This window comes from Centropristis striata, chromosome 24, assembly GCF_030273125.1.
Source record: "Centropristis striata isolate RG_2023a ecotype Rhode Island chromosome 24, C.striata_1.0, whole genome shotgun sequence".
Taxonomy (NCBI): Eukaryota; Metazoa; Chordata; class Actinopteri; order Perciformes; family Serranidae; genus Centropristis; species Centropristis striata.
The window spans coordinates 6,948,638-6,965,122 of NC_081540.1; the positions used below are offsets into that span (position 1 = coordinate 6,948,638).

The 16,485-nt window shown below is 38.2% G+C and overlaps 1 protein-coding gene across 1 annotated transcript in view; it reads left to right on the top strand.

The window, feature by feature from the left end:
- LOC131963096 (potassium voltage-gated channel subfamily H member 8-like) overlaps positions 1–16,485 on the top strand; it is a 36,922-nt gene continuing 20,437 nt past the window's right edge. The window contains exons 1-4 of the mRNA XM_059328237.1: positions 1–388; positions 14,434–14,667; positions 14,820–14,951; positions 15,184–15,329. Coding sequence (XP_059184220.1) covers positions 313–388; positions 14,434–14,667; positions 14,820–14,951; positions 15,184–15,329 — 588 coding nt within the window. The 5' untranslated portion in view covers positions 1–312. The remainder of the gene's footprint in view (positions 389–14,433; positions 14,668–14,819; positions 14,952–15,183; positions 15,330–16,485) is intronic.

A 16,485-nucleotide genomic window follows, 5' to 3' on the forward strand; every position in this document is an offset into this window, starting at 1 on the left:
GGAGAGGAGGAGAGGGGGATTGCATTGCAGTACACCCGTGCGTAAATGTGACCATCCTCGCCGCGGTCCCTCCATCCCTCCATCCCTCTCCCCTCCAGCCTCCAGCGGCTCCTCTCTCCTCCTCCTGCAGCCGGGATCACCTGCTCGGTGGTCAGTTTTTGCACCGTGGAGTCCCGGGTGAATCGGCTGGGCGCCCTCCTCCAGGGGTTAGGAGGAGCGCCGGGGACTACTTCCAGGTTCCTGCCGGGCTTCGTGGCCACGGAGAGCCAGGGCTCCGAGCGGCGGGAGAGGCGCGGATCGACCCGCTCTCGGATGCCGGTGATGCGGGGTCTGATCGCGCCACAGAACACCTTCTTGGATACAATCGCCACTCGGTTCGACGGGACCCGTGAGTCAGTCTAATCCTTTATTTTCATGGTGCGCCATGAATGTGAATTCTCACTCACTTTAAACTCTGAAACACCTCCGAAGATCTGCAAAGAGCTTAATGGAGGACTCATGAGCACGCTAACCTATGAATGAGTTATGATGAATGAAAGCACAGACTAATAATTAACATATGTAGAATTCATAGAGCTCCATACCTGAGCAGTTTAAACGTCAATGTCCACAAACTGCACAGTCTTAATGAACGCTGTGAGTCATTTTGTCCATGAGTGGAATCAATACAAAAAGTCAATTTACAGCTTTTACTATGGATCCATTCACACTTGACTGACATTTTTATTCTTTTGTGTCCATTTGAAGTGTCTTTTTTGTTGTTTGATGGTCTTTATGTGTGCCTTTAAGGTCATCTTGTGTCATTTATTGTGGGGTTTTTGTCTCTCTGGGGTCCTTTTGCATCTTTAGATGTTCTTTTCTGCCTTTTATGTTAATTTTGTGTTGTTTTTTACTCTTTTTGTGTCTATTTGGGCAAATTATTTGTCATCTTTGGTCATTTTGTGTCCCTTGTTGGTCTTTATGTGTCTCTCTGGGGTCATCTTGTGTCTTTTTTGGTTGTTTTGTGTCTGTATTTTGTGTGTCATTGTGTCTCCTGTGTCATATTATATCATTTTTGTGTCCTTGTAGTCTTTTTAGCGTTTCTTCGAGTTATTTCTTGGTCTTCTTTGGTCGTTTTGCGTCTGTTTCTGGTTGTTTTGTGTGTCATGCTGGTCTTTTTATGTCTCTTTTGTGTTGTTTTTAGTCTTTTTTTTAGTCTTTTTTATTGTCCTTGGTCATTTTGTGTCTCTTAGTGGTCTTTCTGTTACTCTGTGGGGTCAATTCCATCTCTTTGTAGTTGTTTTGTGTCTCTTTGAGGTCATTTTGAGTCCATAATAGATCACTTTTGGTCTTTTGTGTCTCTTGGTAGTCTTCTTGATGACCTTATGTCAATGTCCATAAATTGCACAGTTTTAATTAGCGCTATGAGTCATTTTGTCCATGAGTGGCAACTGGGAACTGAATCAATACAAAAAGTCAATTCACAGCCTTTCCTATGGATCCATTCACACTTCACTGGCTGAAATTAATCTGCTAAAAGGGCCCAAGTGTGTTGTGTGAACAAGTGAGCAACGTGCTCCTCCCATGTGCTGTGCAGTGTGTGCTGACATGTGTAAGACGACGTGTCCCTGAGGACAGACATGTGAAAGGTCACAGCACCTTTACTGCAGAAGCAAGACACACAATTCACAGTTGTTTCACCTCTTTTTATGGTCATTTTGTGTCTATTTGTGATGTTATTGTATAATTTTTGGTTGTTTTTGGTCTTTTTGTTCTCCTTTCTTGTGTCTTTGTGGACTTTTTGTGTCTCTTGAGTTAATTTTGTGGTGTTTTTTTTTGCCGTTTTTGGTCTTTTTGTGTCTCTTGTTGGTTTTAAGTGTCTCTCTGGGATCATTCTGCGTTTCTGTGGTTGTTTTGTGTCTCATGGTGGTCTCTATATGTCTCTTTTGAGCTTTTTTTTGCCGTTTTTTGTCTTTTTGTGTCTCTTTGAGCTAATTCTTTGTCGACTTTGCACATTTTCTGTCTCTTGTTGGTCTTTAAGTACCTCTTTAAGCAGTTTTTGTGTCTCTTAGTGATGTTTTTTGTCACTTTGCGGTCATAAAGGATCACTTTTGGTCATTTGTGTCCCTTGGTAGTCTTTGCGTGCATCTTTGTGCCCTTTTGTGGTCATTTTGAGTCTCTTAATGGTTGGCATTTGTGTCTTCGACTGCCTTTTTGTCACTGAAAGCCAGGAGCTTTTTTTTTCTGCATGGTCATAATATGATCAAATAAAAGATTATGGAATCCACAAAAAATAAACACCATTATTGAGGAATGAAGGTCCTGAAATTGACTCTTTTTTTAAAGCACGGCAGGTAATAAATCTCATCATATCAGCCGACTCTAGAGGTTTTCCAAACAGATTTTTAGTTAAACACCAAAGCATTTCCACGTGGTGAAAATCCAGCTTCGCTTTCAGTGTTCTGTATAATTTAAAGTCATTATTTTTTATTAAAAAACATCCTTATATGAATGAAACATTTCAAACCGTTACATCAGCTGCCAAACACAAGACAGATCCATTCATAAAGTAGAACATGAGCCACTTCAAACATTTCTGCCAATCCTTTTCTTTTCTCTTTTTCAACTAAAATCACCAAATAATCCTGCATAATTATTGTAACAGTTGACCTCTTTTATCCAACCTATGCAGTTGTTTTCACACACATTTCATTGCAAAACACTACACACGAGTCTGTGCATGAAGCCTATGTAAACTACACATAAATCACTGTCAATCAATATGCAAACTGCAGTGATTGTAGCTGAACACTGTTACATAACACACTCCCGAAGGCGCAAACTAACAGGCAGGACTGAGCAACACGCGAGTGTGTGCATGAACCATATACTGTTTAAGGAATCAGAGCGGGATTTGGCTATTTTCTGAAACAGAGTGGATTTGTGAAGCATTCCTGCTGCAATGTGCTACATGTGAATCAGTCATCAGAAGCATCTGCAGGGATTTGAGGTTTCCTGTATGTCCCCTGAAGGCAACGTCTCACCAGATAGCATTAACTCAATTAGAATTTTTTATTTGGTGTCAAGAGTGATCAGCTCGACTCTAATCTGAGAGTGGAACAGATTGCACTTCCCTGTATCTGATCACTTCTTGCAGCCGCCCGGCAGCCTCAGTGTGCTGCAGGAGATCCATTAGACACAGGACTCTTTTGGTTGAGTGGGAATTGTAGACTCGAGGAGTTTTTCTCCTTTCGGTACACCCAGCTGTTTCTCAGCACAAAACCATCCACCCAGCTCCCCCCTCAGCGCCGTGTCCACTGCCTGCACAACACAAAAACATGGGTGTTGTCAAAGCTACTGAAGCTAACAGCAACAACACAGAGCTCGTGGTTGTGGCATCGAAGGCGCTGCTCAGGACTCGGGACTCCAACCTGGACTCCACACCTCCAGATTACTGCCGTCATTCATAGACTGCGTGGCAGAGATCTCTGCCTTCATTACCTCCTGACTGGATTATTGCAATCCTCACATTTTTTCTATTATAGCAGAGACGACAAAAGCAAATACTTGTTGCACATCAAAGTATTAATAGAGAAAATCTGACCTTCTGAGGTTCTGCTGGGACTAAGTTCTCTCAACTGTTATTCACTCAAATCAAATCAAATCAAAATTACTTTATTTATCCCAGAGGGTAAATTCAGTTAGTCTGGTAACTCTGTTAGAATGAGACAGCCTGATGGCTGTAGGAGAGAAGGATCTCTTGTATCTCTCCGTCCTGCAACAGAGAGAGAGGAGCCGTCCACTGCTGTTTTTTTGGTCCATAAAGGTTTTGTGTAGCAGATGATCTGGGTATTTCAAGATGGACTCGAACATCTTGACAGGTCATCTCTCCGCAACATGGTCTCACAGAAATCTGTGAAATAGCCACGGAATCGCTCAAATTTCCGTGAAACTGACACAGATTTCGCTACAATGCAAGTTAATGACAGTAATATCCCGTGGCTATTCCAACATACAAAGTGATTATGTACATTCACTGAGTGAAGATTTAGAAAATAAAACGTATATTTCTCGCTAGAAATGTGATCAAAATCCATTTTTATGCAGAAACTAAGTCAAAATATTGATTTTTCACTAAAAATGAGAGAACTGTCCGCCATGTTTTTTGTTCTGACCGCTGGGACCTTGAAAGTCACGGCTATTCCACGGATTTTGACTTAAGCGAAATCCGTGGCTATTTCACGGATTTCTCTGAGACCAGGTTGCTCTCCACCACCTCCTCCAGTGTGTCCAACCTGGCTCCAACCACAGAACCAGCTCTTTAGACCAGTCTGTCCAACCACCTGCTGAATAAATCAAGTGAGAAGTAGACTCATTTTCCCATTGACTTTCATACAATTTAACCTGTTGAGTCGCCCCCTGCTGGCCATTAGACAGAATGCAGGTTTTTTTTTTTTAATTATCTTTTTTATTGATTCCACATATCAACATTCCATCGACATTTTACATGTGCTGTACAATTTTCCAACAGTAGTAGAATATTCGCATACTTCTCCACCACAGAGCAGAGACATAGTTTGACACAAATTATCAAGTAAAGTTACAGTAGAAGTAAAATGAAACCTTTTTCCACTACTCTCCTTATTTTCATACCTCTCTTGCATTGATCCTTTTTCTCCCGTTGGAGGGTAAACATATCAAATAAACATATGAACAATGAACAAGTTTGTAGCCTCAGAATCAACCTGGTCTCACAGAAATCCGTAAAATAGCCACGGATTTCGCTCAAATTTTCGTGAAACTGACACGGATTTCGCTACAATGCAAGTTAATGACAGTCATATCCCGTGGCTATTGGTTTGTTCCAAGTCACGTGACTTTCAAGGTCCCAGCGGTCAGAACAAAAAACATGGCGGACAGTTCTCTCATTTTTAGTGAAAAATCAATATTTTGACTTAGTTTCTGCATAAAAATGGATTTTAATCACATTTCTAGCGAGAAATATATGTTTTATTTTCTAAATATTCACTCAGTGAATGTACATAATCACTTTGTATGTTGGAATAGACACGGGATATGACTGTCATTAACTTGCATTGTAGCGAAATCCATGTCAGTTTCACGGAAATTTGAGCGAATCCGTGGCTATTTCACGGATTTCTGTGAGATCATAGGTTTAAGGCACTTCTGCATTGGCTTCATGTCTCAGTATAATGGCTTTCTGCTTGACCTTGACTTTCTACTGAGCATGGCTGTTTATACAAGGATCACATGGCAGAGAGCAGCAGCCCGCTACACTCTTATGTTCCCTGATTACCTCTAGAAGATTTCCCAAGGGAAACAGTCCACAAAGCTCATACAGGATAGAGCCTCCAGTAATGCAAGTGTAATGAGCTGGTCCTCTGTTGCTTAACCAGGGCTTGAAAACACATTGAATCTGAGGTTTGATGGGCCTTTCTCAGTACCACAAGGGGCCTTTCACTAATGGTCCTCTAACTGAACCAAACACAGTGCATGAATGAAACTTTTTGCTGGGTACAAAGAGACGAATGACCAGCACTTCCTAATGTTATTGTGGGAAAATGAAGCCTGGTATCAGCTGGTATTCATTCATAATCACATTCACTGCAGGGACATTTTAATGAGGCGCTTCTCCAACCAAATAACTGCACAACTGCACATAGCTGTCTATGGGGGGTGCTGCCAAGAAAGTGTGTGCATGTTGAGGGGAAGAGGGGCTGAAAATGTTGTAATGCAGATAAAAAGACAGAAAAACAGCAAGAAAAAAGGACTGAGACAGATTTGTGATGACATCAACACACTAATGACTCAAATCTGAAACATGGAGGGCGGTACTTCAAGCCTCACTGTGACCAAACTCTTGTTTTATTTGTCATTCTGTACACTTAATAACAGAAGAGTGTCCACTGTGACTGATACAGAGTTCTCAAGTACTAAAAACCAGCTGAGCAGAAAAGTATTTTCAGGTCTGAAGCTGGGGTTTTCCATCTATTGCTATACAACATTAATGCAGCACGATAGCAGGGGGACTCCTGGGAAATCTCTCCAGTTTTTTTATTTGACATTGCAGGAGAAAGCTTCAGTTAGAACCCCTTCTTTTTGTATTAACCCAGAGATATCTCAATAGACTGCATAAATATTTATGAGAACAAAGGCTACAGGATTTAATTAATCACTTAGGACTGTTGGTTAAACTGAAATATTGTTGGAAGGATTAAAAGTGTTCATTGTTTGCAGAAGAAGAAGAAGCCAAGGTATAGCCATACCTTAGCTTCTTCTTAAAGGGACAGTTCACATTTTTTTTCTATATGAGGTATTTATCCTTACAGTAGTTTTGACCTGGCTTGGACACATTTTCATGCTGTATGAACCAATATTTAGTGAGTGAATGAGACAGAAGACCGGCTACAGAGTGACAGATTTTTGTGTTTTTGTCAGGGGAGTTTTGGCACAAAGCTGTGGGCTGTTAAACTTTTGAAGCTGATGCAGAGTGAAAATGTGTTTTCAACTCAGGTTTAGGAAACACATCAGAGAGCTGGTATAACAAATAATCCTGAACGCAGAAATCAGCTCGCTGTCAGTGTTCATCGCCAGATTTCTTCTCTTTGATACAGACTTTTACTTTGAAAAGTAATGTTTTTTTCTTTTTTTTAATGTGACATTATAAACAGCTGATAAATGACTGGTACATTGTTATATACAGTGCTTAACACATTTATTAGACCACCTGTCATAAAACATAAATATTCTAGAAATCTTTAAAAAGCTTGTTTAAAACTAAAAAATATATATTATTTATTTGGCAAATAACAAACTGAAGTCACCTTTTTATATGAATCATTCAACAACAAAAACTCATTTTCTGTTCAGAAATGCATGCTAATGTATTACCAACAATGTGTCGGATCTGAAAGTTGAATAAGTTATTTGGATTATTGTATTAGAAAAGAAGAGAGAAAAGAGAAAGTTATCAGGACCACGGACAGCTCTCTGACAGGAACAACTGTGTTCAACCCAAACTAGTTAGTTCAGCTGAAAAACATGATAAAAGTGTGGCAAACTCTTTATGTAAGCAAATGTTAAATTTTGCCAGTTAAAAACCAAATATATTAAGTTTTATATGATATTAAACAGACAAAAGCAAGAAATCCTAACATTTGAGGGAACCTGGTCTCACAGGAATCCGTGAAATAGCCACGGATTCGCTTAACTCAAAATCTATGGAATCACTCAAATTTCCGTGAAACTGACACGGATTTCGCTACAATGAAAGTTAATGATCAGAGCAAAAAAACATGGGGGACAGTTCTCTCATTTTTAGTGAAAAAAATCAATATTTTGACTTAGTTTCTGCATAAAAATTGATTTTGATCACATTTCTAGCGAGAAATATATGTTTTATTTTCGAAATATTCACTCAGTGAATGTACATAATCACTTTGTATGTTGGAATAGCCACGGGATATGACATGTCATTAACTTGCATTGTAGCGAAATCCGTGTCAGTTTCAGGGAAATTTGAGTGATTCCGTGGCTATTCCACGGATTCCTGTGAGACCAGGTTGTTTGAGGCTGAAAACAACATTTTCAACAAAAAACAACTTTTTCTGTTTAAATTTTTCTGTCAATTGACTTGTCGTTGCAGCTGAAATTGGGTCCAGTTCAGAGTTTGAGTCTCCAGAGAATGTGTGTGTGTGTGTGTGTGTGTGTGTGTGTGTGTGTTTATCTCCCACTGTGCATGGCGGGCTGTCGTGGTCCGTGTTATCAGCACCAGGGTTTATCGGGGTTCCCTAAGCTGCTCCAGGGCTGAGTCTGAGTGCTTTTGTTGTTTCGGCTCGCACGTTATTACACCTGGATCGTAGCGTGGATGTGACAGGCCTGCCTTGGGCCTGGGGAATGTGCAGAAAATGAGTACAACAAAGAATATAAGAGCATAAAGGTGGGGTAGAAGAAAAAATGATGGAGCAACAGAGGGTTTCTCTGAAACCAGATCACGTCTTTGGGGAGAATGTGTGAGTCTGACCAATATATATGCAGAAATCATCACACATTCAGGTGCAAAGATAAGACTCTTGGTGCTGCATCGGTTATTTTTGAACAAAATTTAAAGTGGCACATTGCTCGTGTGCTGCCCTCTATTAATATATATTCCATAACTACAACATATCCGCATGCATTAAAAAAAGACACGGAATTATTAAAAAAAAGACACAGAATTACCAAAAAAGGACATAAAATTACTAAAAAAAGACACAGAATTACTGAAAAAAAGACATAAAATTACTAAAAAAAAAAAAGACACAGAATTACAAAAAAAAACACATAAAATTACTAAAAAAAGACACAGAATTACTGAAAAAAGACATAAAATTACTAAAAAAAAGACACAGAATTACTAAAAAAAAAGACATAAAATTACTAAAAAAAGACACAGAATTACCAAAAAAGGACATAAAATTACTAAAAAAGACACAGAATTACCAAAAAAAGAGACACAAAATTACAAAAAAAAAGACACAGAATTACCAAAAAAAGAGACACAGAATGACCAGAAAAAGACATAAAATTACTAAAAAAAAGACACAGAATTACAAAAAAAGACATGAAATAATAAAAAAAACTTCAGGTTTTAGGGGGTTATTTTAAAATTGCCCATAGGTTTTCCAGGCATTTTTTCCAGGCGTTTTAGGCCTAAATGGGTTAAGGCTGACACACCTTTACAGGTTGTTTTAGGTCGATTTAAATAAATAAATGAGAATATTATTCTGTTTCGCTGCTTCTGTGTCGACTGAAAAGACAAACAGATGAATCACTGACTTCTGACTGGTTAGGGTAAACAAAAACAAAACAAACCCCCTCCTACAGTGGAATCAGCTCACATGGAACACAAAGTCAGGCTGAACAATGAGGTGAAACAAGCGAGTCATTTCCTGCTCCAACATGACAATGCCCCAGTGCACAAAGCCAAGATTCTCCTGGTGTGCACGGCCTGCACAGAGCAGCACAATATTGTGGCTGAACAGAAGAAAATATCTGCAGCCAGCTTGTAAAAACAGCATATTAATACTCAACAGTGACATATGAGCTCGCTGCCTTTTCTTCAACATTATTCTGAACGCTTGAGTGTGAGAGGACCAGTAAAAGCTTACCTTATCTGAAAGCACTACCCTTGTTTTTATGCAAATTGTGCTCACTGCTCTTAAATATTAATATATTCTTCTGTTCTAATCATCTCAAAAGTACAAGCATTTTTTTTACTGGGAGAGGTGATTCATGAAATCCAATTATATTCTGTCACACTCTTCAAAATCTCTGGCTGCATCATTTTTATGTAGAGAAACGCGGACAGCCTCCCTCCCCTGCTGCCTCACAGTCAACACAGCGGCCGCTGTTGTCACTACAAATCCATCTGGCTACATGTGAGTAACACAGAAACACTTGTTGCGTCTCATGTCCCACAGTGGTCTGCTGCTGTCAGGGTTCAGATTTGGGCAAAGAGCTAAGAAGCAAAAGGAAGCTGCACAAAACACGACATACTGGTCAAAATAATCCAGAGGAAGCACTTTACACTAGTTAATAATTTGAGGATGTGACACCAAGCTGCCATTTAGAAGCAATAAAACAGAAGAGTGGCAAACTCATTACTTAATGTCAAATATGTTGTCTTAAACTGTCTTATTGTTTCCGTTCAAAACCAAAGATATCACATTTTATATGATATAAAACCGACAAAAGCATGAAATCCTAATATTTGAGGTTGAAAACAGCATTTTCTGCAATTTTTGCACGAGAAGCATAAGAATTTTTAAGATTTTTTTCCGTGCCAATTGACCAATGGTTGCAGCTATAATTGGTTCAAGAATCAATTCAAATGCAATCTTTTTTTTTTTATCCATCAAAAAAACAAAAAATCCTGTAGTTAACATTGTTACGTAGAGTTGCGACAGCTATGCTAGCTTAGCCTAGCATAAAAACTGTGAAAAACACAAATGGAAACTGGATACCTGATCCAAGATGGTGCCTTAGTCTCATAAGGATAGCCATAGCTTTTAAATTTCACTAGCTAACATGTAATATCTTATTTGTTTAATCTGTACAATACCTAATGTGTACAAATGACAATTTATGGATGTTTCTTAGGCACAATGACTTCTTGGAGTTGCTCCCATAAAACCACAATTTATCATTTTTATAATGTCTGATTATATTTGGATAGAGCTACGCTAGCTGTTTCCCCCTGCCTCCAGTCTTTGTGCTAAGCTAAGCTAAGCTAGCTGTCTCCTACTGTAGCTATATGTTACTGTAGAGTGGAAACTGACCCAAGATGGTGCCTAAGTCTAATAAGGATCACAAAAGTAATATCATGCTACATTGAAGACAACATAAAACCAGCAATTGAGACCATACAGTCATTAGGAAAATGTTAAAATGAGGTAATAAATCAAGTAAAAAAGCAGGGTAATTTTCTTACCTTAGACTTCTATGCATAACCTTTTTTTTGCAGCCAGTGGAGTCGCCCCCTGCTGGCCATTAGAAAAATACAGTTTAAGGCATTTCGATATTGTTTCTCAGCAATAAAGTGAATGCATGTATGACCAAAAAAAAAAAGTTTTATTCTATCACTGTAATTTGCATGTTAGCTAATCTCAAATTAAAGCTGTTAAGCTCCATCCATTGTTTGCTTTGACCAATAAGCTTTCTTTTGCCTCAGCGGTATAATTGCATTCTGCTCGGTGAATGTGTTGAAGTTCTCACAGCTTTAATATTTTCAGTTGTCGTCCTGCAGTGGGAGGTGCTTCTTGTCTCCATGGAGCTTCAATGAGATCTAGCAAGAGCGTTTATACTGGACATGCTTTATTAATAGATAAATTATTAAATTTCATTGTCCCCGGTTCATCTTCATGCAATCTCACTCCCAGTGTGTCTCAGTTCATTCATCTCTCACTCTCTCTATCCCTCCCATTCAATCATTCTCGCCTGCTCTCTCGTTCTATATTGCTCACATTCTTCAAAGTGAGCACTCTAGTCCTCCAGATTCATTTATGTATGGACTTTAATGATCTCAGTGGAATGGATGTCTTGGCTGTGTGAGCCACCTATCATACCGAATTCAGTTTCATAATGAATTATTCAACATTGTCCCCATAACTCAGACTGTCAAACCATTTGTCAGCACTCCTACTGATAATACGCTCTGACAAAATAGACAACATGCATTATTTTACTTTTGCTCAACATCATTTTATAGTTGGGGAAATAGTTTTTGGTACATTATTGAGATTTTATTATAGAGAAAAGCATTATTTATACTCCAGTCAGCAGGAACAACTACAGGAGAGTGACTGGTTTGAATATTTTTTGCTCTGCAAAGTGAAATATCTAATATTAACGATTGCCTGAGGTTGCCAAATCTGGTGGTTTTAGCTCAACAGAAAAGTGAAGTTTACTTGTGCAGCCCATAATCACAGAGGATGGATTTACTGTAGAGGGCAGAGAGGCAGCGAGAGGTGGGGAAGATGCCTGGGATGAACAAAGGAAAAAGAAAAGAATATTTGAGGAGAACAATAGCAGGAGACGAAGAGGAGAAGATGAAGTGAAAATCATTGAAAAGCAGCAAGCATGTTAAATTCTCCCCGAGGAGAAGCTCTTCAAAGTGAGCTGAATTACTCCGAAGCCTCTCGCAGTGCAAAGAAGAACATAAAGTGAGGATGAAAAAAAAGAGAGCCGTGCATTAAATTTTAATTATGTTTTCTTTGATTTAGGATGACATCTTAGTTAAACTGTCAGTGACGACCTCGTGGTTGTAGAGTGAATGAGAGTGGACGTGAAACAAAATTGTGTGCTGCCCTGAAAGGCGCAGCTCACAACTGCAACATGATTATCCTACTGGCTGTATAATTATAAATATAATAATATTATGTATATAACTTCAGCTCCCAGCAGCGTTTGCACATGTCTCATGAGAGTTGTATTTGTGAAGGCAACTGGCTGGATGGTATTCTTTGCATTTGTACAGTTATGGTATATATATTTTATCAACTTAGAAATTGCTTGTTTTACTCTACATAATACTGGTTGTCAAACAAAAGAATAGGAAATTACATATATATTATTATTGCACTAACCCTATTTCAAATCACATTTCTCTTCACTGGCAGAAATAGGATACTTAATTATAAATATTGTTGAATTTGCATATTTAATAATAATAATAATAATAATAATAATAATAATAATAATAATAATAAAAAGAAGAGTATTGCTCTTTTCTGCCTTATGATTTCAACTGTAGACCTGATTCTTCAGGCTTTAGACTCACTGAAAATAGTAATCACTCACTGCATTAAACATGGTTGCTGTTGCACATGGTATTGTAAGATTAGATTTTTATTTATTTTATTTCTTGATTTTGATGAGAAATGACATAATATGGTGAACCTTTGTGGAGTGATATTTATGGAAAGCTAAAGAAGTATTTTAAAAAATTTGACTATGGAAAAAATGTATGGAATACATGTGTCCCCAATTAACTACTTTTATTTATTTCAGAACATTTTTTATTTCTTAATTTCGCTTATTTTTTATAATTTAACTTCCAACATGATGGGGCGTTTAAGTGAACTTTCCCAGTTGCAGTTGGAAAGCTAATATGTCCGATTATTCCCACACTGCCTAAACGCAACATATCTGATAGACGGCTATTTTAAAAACCATAAAATCAGAAAACACCTGTTATGTTGAATTCCCGAAGTAATTGAACTCCTGTCGGTCTCACCTGTGTGTTGTAGCTGAGTGTTGCTCGTTCAGCACGCTAATACGCTAAAATAAGCAAAATGAATGCGGCGAAGAGAGAGGTACACTTAAAACCTGCTAAATATCGATATGTTAGCCTGCTAACATTAGCATTTAGCTAACGAGCTAATTAGCTGCTAGCTTGGCGTTAGACTTTGTAAACTTCCGGTGTCTCGTCTGAATTTTAGCAGCTGGACAGTAAGAGTTAATTGTTCACAGAGGTTTTGGTGAGTAAAATAACTTCAAACTGAACAATAGACAAAAAATAAAAGTTATGAAAAGTGAATGGTTCAAATTATGGCTTTGTGAAGACACATTTTGGCCCTGGATGTTGAACTTAAAGCCTCCAGTAGCACCATATAACCATAGACTGTATAATAACTTGTCGTTTAATAGTCTTTCTTGCTTGATTTCATATTGATTAAGAGATTTATGAGAGAAAAAAAATCTGATAAAAATATTGATGTATGGTTATTTAATAGCAGTTTTAGTGTCAAATAATTTTTTCTGCTATCCTTTGACATATCCAAGACTCTAATCACCACCAAAACCCCAGCTCCCTACTATTTATTATATGGAAAATAATTATTTTTTTGTGGAAGAAATTATGTAAAAATTAAAATATATGTACTGGCATATAAAGGATTACAATTCTGAAAATGAATGAATGTTTCATAGTTTTTAACAAGTCTGAAGTTGTTTAAGAGATTTATGAAAAAAAATCTGAAAAAAGTATTAATGTATGGTGATATAATAGCAGTTGTTGTGTGCATGGCCTTTTTTGGCCACGAGGGACACCAGAGGGTAGTAAATTGTAGGGAGGCACAAGGGTTAATAAGAATAATGTCTTCATGTTTCTGGAGACCCTCTGAAACACAATCAGGCATCTCAGCCCTCCACTGCACTGATAATACTTAAACATGATTTTATAAAGTTTGATAAATATGTTTTTGTTTGTGTCTAGTTAGTTGTTTTTTTCTTGTAGGAATTTTGTCTAAATATGGAATAATTAATAGGTTCTCCCTCTGATCTTATCATGACCTTTTCTGTGTCATATGTCAATAGAAAAAAAGAAGTGCAAACATGATTTCCTGATCATTTTTGTGATCTATTATTTCTCACATTAAAGTCGAAGCAAGGATATAATAGTTTTGTTTTTTTCATTTGTTAATTTTGATTTCGTTGGGAATTTTGTTAGTTTTTATAAGTTTTAGAGTGAGTTTTGCCTATATTTCCTTTTCCTTATCCATCTCAGCCCCAATAAGGTTACTAACTCTTGCAGCTCCGGGTGTTTTGACTTTTGGTTCAAGTGAAGTGCTGAATTTTTAGAAGGTAATCGACTCAAATAGTGGTGTAGATCCCAGTCTCAATAAACAGATTCACCAATGCTTAAAAAAAGTTGACAAAGATGAGTCCGAAGTACATTTTCACTATAATTTCAGTTTGTTTTAGTTTTTGTAATCACACAATACAGTTTCAGTTGGTTATCGAAGACCCCTTTTTCACAAGTAAACTGCAAAATATGTTTATTACTATTTTTTTTATATGTAAATGTTGTCTGGAGGCTGCCTACCATCGTTATGACTCATGCTTTGTCCCTGTTCTGTTTCTCTGTTTCCTTCCTGTGTTTCCTGCAACCAGACAGTAACTTTGTCCTGGGGAACGCTCAGGTCCAGTCCCTCTATCCTATCGTCTACTGCTCCGATGGCTTCTGTGAACTGACCGGCTTTGCCCGTGGCGAGCTGATGCAGAAGAGCTGCATGTGTCACTTCCTGAAAGGCAGCGAGACCAGCGACCGTCTCACCTCGCAGATGCAGAAAGCTCTGGATGAACGTCGGGAGTTTAAGACTGAGATCATTCTGTACAAGAAGAGCGGTAAGACCGGATGGCTGCAGGATATTGTCAAGCTTAATCACGGAACTGTCAGTCAAAGTTATCTTTTAGTTAAACCGGACGTGTTTGGGGATTGCAGGGTAATTTATTTTTAGGTTTGAAAATTTAAATCTTTTTTTTTTTTCTTTGAGTAGGCTCCAAGTTCTGGTGTCTGCTGGACATTGTGCCCATAAAGAATGAGAAAAGCGAGGTGGTTCTGTTCCTCGTCTCTCATAAGGACATCACAGAAAATAAGGACCTGGACCATGGCAATGAATCTGACACTGGTGAGAGAAAGCATGCAAAAGAAAGTGAGGCATTTTCCAATTCCACTATAATTCACATGAAATGATTCAATAGAGGGTTTGCAGCTGGGGCACGAATCTATCAGCCGACATGAGTGGTGATATTATGGAGGAGTTTGGGAGCCAAATAAATAACCAATTCTACCTTTTCAGCAGAACAGTTCCCTGTGCCACCTGTCTGCATGTCTGTATAATTTTCTGTCCTTATTTTCAGATGAGGAAACCGGCCTGGAGATCCACCAGATTAGCCGCCCTCCAGGCTTCAACATGGAGCGCCGCCGCAGTCGGGCCGTCCTCTACCAGCTGTCTGGACACCTACAGAAACAGGACAAAACCAAGAGCAAGCTGAAGATCAACAATGTGAGACATTTTGTCCTATTTCCGTCCTGTCCTATTTAAGATTTGACCTACTGTATTTCTTAAAGCATAATACTGGAAGTGATATTTTTAGAGGATGCATCTTTTTAATATAATTGCCCCGTGACTAATAAGGATTATACAGTGTCAGCAGATTAATCTTGCAGAGTTGCATTTGCTGAAAGGGGCAATTTGCTTGTCCAGGCTTCATTTGCAACACGACTTGATTTGCATTCATTCTAAGGTCAATAAGATGGAAACTTGTAAATCCAAGTAACTGGAATGAGACAAAGTGTGCTCACTGCAGTGTGATCTTGCTGACCCGAGACCTTAGAGTGAAGAAATTAGCATAGAAGCTCTCATTAGTCACATGAATTCATGGTGGAGCTGGGTAATCAGGTATCATGGTTAACAGGTTGCATCCTCTTGCATCAGATCAAGTTATAGGCAGAATGAAATGGATTTTTTGTGGCAGTTGTAGACACACAATTGCCAGAAACATATTTCCCAGATTGGTGGATATGAAATGTCAGTATAAGAGGTAAGAAGCTGTTCAACCAACAGAATCATCTGTTTCTGTATTCTGATCGAGGAGAGAAAGTGAGCCTGTTTTATACCAATTCAGATCAGGAAAATTACTTGGCAGTGCAATTGTTGTGCCTTCAAAGCATCAAAGTAATTTAATATTGGCATATAATCAATTATGAAATATCCTCATACTGTACTTTTCATTTCTCACTTGAAGGGAATAATCCTAAATTCCAGTTATGATGCATTTGTGTTTATTTATGTTTGGGAAATGAACACACATGCTACAGCTAAAAACTACATTTCTATGCTTCATTTTGATCAATTGGTTGCAGGGATTTATGAGAAATTCAGCCACCAAACCGGGCTTTGTCTCACTACTCTGCCCATAATGCATAGCGTCCAGATCTTTTTCAAAACCATAACCAAGTAGTCAAGTAGTCCTCATTTGTGTTTTCTTTCATGCAACATTTTAAAATTTCGCTTCGACTCTAATGGGAACACGGCTAATGTTAGTCACATTAAAAGTGTAATCCAGTGCGTGAAAATGGTTCCTGACAAAGCATCAGCTTGTGATGAAAAATTGTAAAAATACAAATCGATGCCACAGATTCATAATTCAGAGAAAAGT